Source organism: Neolamprologus brichardi, chromosome 3 (genome assembly GCF_056152115.1).
Source record: "Neolamprologus brichardi isolate AB-2024 chromosome 3, ASM5615211v1, whole genome shotgun sequence".
NCBI lineage: Eukaryota > Metazoa > Chordata > Actinopteri > Cichliformes > Cichlidae > Neolamprologus > Neolamprologus brichardi.
In genome coordinates, this window is record NC_142106.1 from 1,852,400 (window position 1) to 1,858,399 (window position 6,000).

A 6,000-nucleotide genomic window follows, 5' to 3' on the forward strand; every position below is an offset into this window, starting at 1 on the left:
AAAAGAAATACATGGAGATGATTTAGTTTGCTGGGATATGTACTGATATGTGTTTAATGGGAGTTTGTGTTTGTCCTCTTGATTCTTTATGACAACAATAAATAAATAAAACAGATTTAAGAATGCATACATACAGAAATATTTTTTAAACAGTGATTCATGTTCAACTCCATATGTAGTGGCGGCACTCCGTCTCTATTTCACTCTTCTGTACTACCTGTAGGAGTCAGTCCGGCAACATGCATTTGAAACGCGAGCAAGTCCAGGTACTTTTCTCGCAAAAAAGTTTTTACATGGCAAGACTCGGTCAAAAAACGGTGTTGCTTCCAGCTTATCCGACTCCCCAACTACATAATTACAGTGTGCCGGAAGCCCAAAATACTAAAAAGCGCATTAGAATGTCGCACTTGTATATTCTGTACTTTTAACAAAACAGTATTTTGAAATTAACTAGAAATTATATTCTTAACAACAAACATGTGTATTTCTCCTCTAATCCTTTTACCAGTACCAAAAAATTAACTTTTAATTGGCTCTTACACCATATATGAAATGTTTCTGATATTTCAATTGTGGTTGTTTGCATTTGATTGACTTTGTCTGATTATAAAGAAATTGAGATCCTTCTACTGTGGAAGTAATGAGTCAGCAAACTGCAAAATGAAAATGAAATCATGTTTAGGCAAAACCTGTTCAAAAGACAAAAAAATAATCAAGTGCTTTCTTTGAACCTTCAGGCGTTTTCTTTTTTGTCCTCTATATTAAAAGTGTTAACATTACAACAATATGAATTGGGACCAATTTAAGAACGCATACATACAGAAACCCATGAAAGTTTAACAGTGTTTAAGAGATCTCACGAACACTTGATGGACTGACAGTACAAGCTCTTATGAACTTAACAGGAAGACTTCAAAGTGTAAGAAGCAGTGTGTAGATCACTGGTGCTTACACACTTACCTGTAGTTTGTTACTCATCAAGGATTACGAGAGTTACCAATTCTGAGAGAACTGGGTGAGGTAAGGAGAGGGAAGTGTAGAGGAATTTCTTTTACCTAGGTATTTAATCACATTATTTATTGTATTAACATGTCTGACACTCATACTTAAGACAAATGGTAGGGGGTGTAGTAAGGATGTTGGGGAAACAGGAACTCCAGAGGACCAGTCTTTTGTCTCTTGAGGACTCTGGGAAGTAGCAAGGGAGTGTGAACCTTAAGGTGTGAAACAGCTGTGTACTGCCTTTGTTCCTGGAGAAGGTATTTAGCTGAGAGCTATGCTAGGCTCAGAGAGAACTCTGCTGACCGTCTGTCCCGCGGCCATGGAGGGCTCCACAAGCTTGTTTGTCTGTTCTTTTGTGTGCATGAATTAAAGAATGTTAGCTACCGCTCACCGCTTGTCTGCAGGCTTTATTTAAGTGGAAAACCTCCACAACAAAATGGCGCTGCGAGCAGGGTGGTCCGTGTGGTCGCTGAACAACTGTTCCGTGGACGGGCTGATCACCCCTGAGGGAAAAGGTACCTTTGTCCTACCAGCTGTTGAAGCGAAGGAAATGGAGGAGTCACGGAGCCGTGTGTTTCAGTCACCACCGAGATCATCGATTTTGAGGGGACTTCTGCAGATGGGTGAGTTGTAGCTAACTTTGTATACAGTTATGAGGAGTTTTTTGTCTGGCCGAGGGGGGGAACGCTGGCCGACCCCGGAGTTCGAGTCTCCGGGAGGAAAACCTGGTGGTTTGAGGCCCCAGGCTTGTGTTGGGTACGGCTCATCACAAGGACAGTGGCTCGCGCACGTTGTTGGGGAGAAGCCGGCCCAGACCTGTGTTCGGTCAAAGTACGCCACAGGAACGGCGGTTCGGGTACACTGTCGGAATCCATCTCTGTGTACTATAGTGCACGGAGTGGCGGTGTTCGTTCCTTGGTCCGTAGAAGGCAAGGGCCTCATGGGGGACGCCTCGTGTAGTAAAATGGGATATAGATCCAGTAGATCGGCAGACGTTCCACCGGGCGGCCAGAGACAAAACTCAATACGTGACTGTATGGTAAGAATTGAGTAAATGTGTAGTGTGTAAGATTGCAGAGAATGGTTGTGTGGGAAACGTTGATGTGTGTGTAAAAACAGTGAAAAATTGGGTTACAAAATGTTGAAAATGGGGAACAAAAACAAGAAAAAAAAAAAGAGAGAGAGAGAGAGGAGTGTAGAAATGTGTGTAACAGTTGTTTCCAACTAGAGGGAGAAGGTGGTACTGCAGGCCACCAGCTCCCCTAGGGTGGACACACGAAAATTTCTTTTTTTAGCAGAATTGTTGATAAAAATAAGCAAAATAGGAAGAGGGTTTGGTGTTTTTCAACGTAGAACAACTAAAATCTTTCTGGGTTTTTAAGAAAGGGGAGTTCAGAACCAGAGAGGGGAGATGTGTTGTTTTAAGCAATGAGAAGAATGATCAAAATGTCTCAGTGTGTCACTTGCAGGTGAAGAGCAGACCCGGATCAATTTTCCACGTGCAGCAGTCGGAAGAAAATTATAGGTTAACACCATTAGAAACACTCAAGCCAAGTTTTGGCTAAATTGTTTTACAGCTTAACTTCCACGTGTTTGTCACCCTGAGAACACAAGCTCCAAGAATCTCTCTCTGAAGACTAGAAATGCAGTTCCAGAACAACGAGATGGATCTCAAGAGCTCACGGCAGTATCCTGAGCAGTGAAGAAAGGTCCAGCAGCAACAGCTGTGCAAGACAGCGACAGCAAGGAGAAAATGGCATCATCATGACTGGATGGATGGATGTGCATTTCCAAGGAGCTGCAACTTCACTGTGTGAATGGACTTTTGAAAAGACTGCTTGAGTTGGACATTTGCCACTTTCGGTGCAAAAATGGCAAAATGAGACAGTGGAAAACACAGGACAAAGCTGAAAGACAACTGACTCTCACTGGACTGCTGCAAGGGGGAGAGATGAGACCACAGTCAAAGGAGCAGGGGACAACATGGAGGAAGGCTGTTGTAGTGTGGGAATGAAATTTGGGTTTAGGAAACTGGGAAGAAAAACGACTGCCTTGCGTGGAGAATTGAAAAGTGTCTGGAGCACCGCAAAGAGGAGAGGTACACAAAATTACACAAACAGAAAATGCATTAATCCTACTAACACAAACACACATGCAATGAATCTCATGAAGACCAAATAGCATTTTAAGCATTTCTGTTACCATCATCTTGTCCGGTTCACTTAGTGGGTTAAGCAGTGATACATAGACGAGTGAACTAGTATTATTTTTGGGGAAGGATGATTGAATCAGCGGTGAACAGAATGCTGCGGGAGGGTCAGATGAGTGGGGACTAATAGATTATTGAGTTTCTGGTTTCTGATGTGTGGGGGAGGTCTTCTCATGACACACATCTGGGTACATGGGGAAAACAAAAACTCATTTTCTAATAGAATATTGCTGTTGTGTGAGGTGTGTGACTGGTGGATGAAAGTTTTGGGGATTTACTTGGCTGATGCATTTTCTTTTGGTACCACTTTGAACCTGCCAATTAGTTGTTTTGATCTATCATTCTAAGAGAGTACGCTTAGACAACTTCTAAAACTAGGCCTTCATATTTTTTGATTTTAACAGTGCACTGAGATTTTTGTTTGGCAATTTTCTCTTTTTCAAGCAGGCCTGCAAGATCGGAATCGAAAGCGCTACACAACATGTTGATCAATCGCAAGTGAGCTTCTCCAAAATTAAAATGGGCTCGGGAGAAAGCCACTTATTTGGGACCATCAGAAAACAATTCCCTGGCAAAAAGGATTCAGCGAGGTAATCCAGTCTAAATTCTTTTTTTCCTTTTTTGAAATGACGTCATTGCTGGCAGCAGAAACTTATTGCGACACAAGAGGTTCTGCTATCAGCAATAAACACGGGGATTGACTGGACTGACAAAAACTTGACTGACTTGACACCAATATGCAAGATTGCACCTCCACCCAGAGAGACAAAAGGGTGGATGTATATATGTATGTTTCTTTGTTACAGGAGCAGAAAGGTGACAGCAACGGGTTGCATGGGCTTTTGAGCCATGCTGACTTAACCTTTTAATTGCCACTTTCTGTGTCTTTGTGAATTTACCAGGGGTGTGTTATTCATGACCTTGTATTGTTTACAATACAGAGGTCACTGTGAGAAAGTGTGCATACAGACGCGCTGCGCTAACATCTATATCACTTTTTCCACAGCAGAGGGCATAATCATATGATCTAATCACATGATTTACAGCAGGACACACCACTGGCTAATGTTTTTTTTCTTACGACAGGGCCTGGAGTGAAGCTACTTCAGGGGAGAAGCCCTGAGAATTTTTAAGAGACAATGCACAACTTTATTGTGCATGTCTAATTGTGATAAGCTGACATAGGGCAAAAGAGGGTTTTTTCCGGGGAAGTTTTCATTTTTAAATTGCAGGAACCGTGACATGAGGGATATGGAAGGATTGACTGAGGCGCAGATGCAAACTATGACTAGGAGACAACACTTCAAGTGGACCAGTGAGAAGCAGGGACCATCTGCAGGACAACAGACAAACGACAGTGGGCTTCCAAAGGATTGTCACGAGGAGATTTTGAACAGCAAAATCTTAAAATAAAATGAAAGAGTTTCGCCGTTGACGCTGAGGAAGACAACTAAGGTGTACGACGTGCTCTGCCTTAAATCTACAGCCGCGTTGGAACAGAAATCGAGGGATGGAGAGAGCGTGCTAAGCTCCAAAAGTGACAGCGCAAGGAAGATCAGCGTTGGAATTATGACTCTGTAAATGGCACAGACACCAGGAGCCATGACTGTGACCGAGAATGACCACCTAATGCTGTTTCACTTTGCCATGCAAAGTACTTTGACACTCTGGAGAAGACCTTTCCTCTGTATCATTGTTGTTTCCATTTGCATGTGAGAGCTTAGATTGTGGGGAAGATTAAAGATGAACAAAGGGTGGTGGGAGAACAGTGAAGTGAGGATACACAGTGTGAAACTCCTTTAAGTGTACAATAATGTTGATGTGATATACAGAATGTCAGGAAAGAAATTCTGGTTTTAATGTGATTCTTGATTTAAGAATAAAAGGGTGGGATTGTAGAGGAATTTCTTTTACCTAGGTATTTAATCACATTATTTATTGTATTAACATGTCTGACACTCATACTTAAGACAAATGGTAGGGGGTGTAGTCAGGATGTTGGGGAAACAGGAACTCCAGAGGACCAGTCTTTTGTCTCTTGAGGACTCTGGGAAGTAGCAAGGGAGTGTGAACTTTAAGGTGTGAAACAGCTGTGTACTGCCTTTGTTCCTGGAGAAGGTATTTAGCTGAGAGTTATGCTAGGCTCAGAGAGAACTCTGCTGACCGTCTGTCCCGCGGCCATGGAGGGCTCCACAAGCTTGTTTGTATGTTGTCTTTGTGTGCATGAATTAAAGAATGTTAGCTACCGCTCACCGCTCGTCTGCAGGCTTTATTTAAGTGGAAAACTTCCACAACATCTCTCTCTAGGTTCTCGCTTTTTTCTCATTTTATAAAAACTATCCCTTTTCTATTTAACATTACTGTTTTGTATCTTACCCTCAAATTCTTAGGGCATTTCACGAGGAGGAAAAGGAGGAGCGCTAGGACCTCAAGGACAAGGAGGAGAAGGGAAACGCGCAGACGAAAGCTAGCTTCAATTGGTATTCGCTTGGTTTCCCTGTTCGCTGAATTAGTTCAGCTCATCTTATAAAAAGGTTTTTTTTTGTTTTGTTTTGTTCTTTTTCATTTTTCCTTTTTCAAACGAACTGTGTTTTGTTTTTTGTTCTTTTAATATATAATTGTTAAAAACAATAAAAAAAATGGATAACCAGGAACAAGACATTACAGACCCATTTCTTGCTATAGAAACAGCGTTAGCTAGGTTAAATGAAAATACACACCATTCTCAGAATACACATTCACAACACAGTGAGCAACCTGAGGTGATCAATAATAATGACCCTTTAGAA

At 41.9% G+C, this 6,000-nt stretch overlaps 1 protein-coding gene across 1 annotated transcript in view; it reads left to right on the top strand.

Annotated features, from left to right (window-relative positions):
* The window catches only part of LOC148103113 (uncharacterized), a 29,228-nt gene extending 23,487 nt beyond the window's left edge, over positions 1 to 5,741 (top strand). Inside the window, exon 5 of the mRNA XM_087838067.1 lies at positions 5,602 to 5,741. Coding sequence (XP_087694193.1) covers positions 5,602 to 5,741 — 140 coding nt within the window. The remainder of the gene's footprint in view (positions 1 to 5,601) is intronic.
* The last annotated feature ends 259 nt before the right edge of the window (positions 5,742 to 6,000 follow it).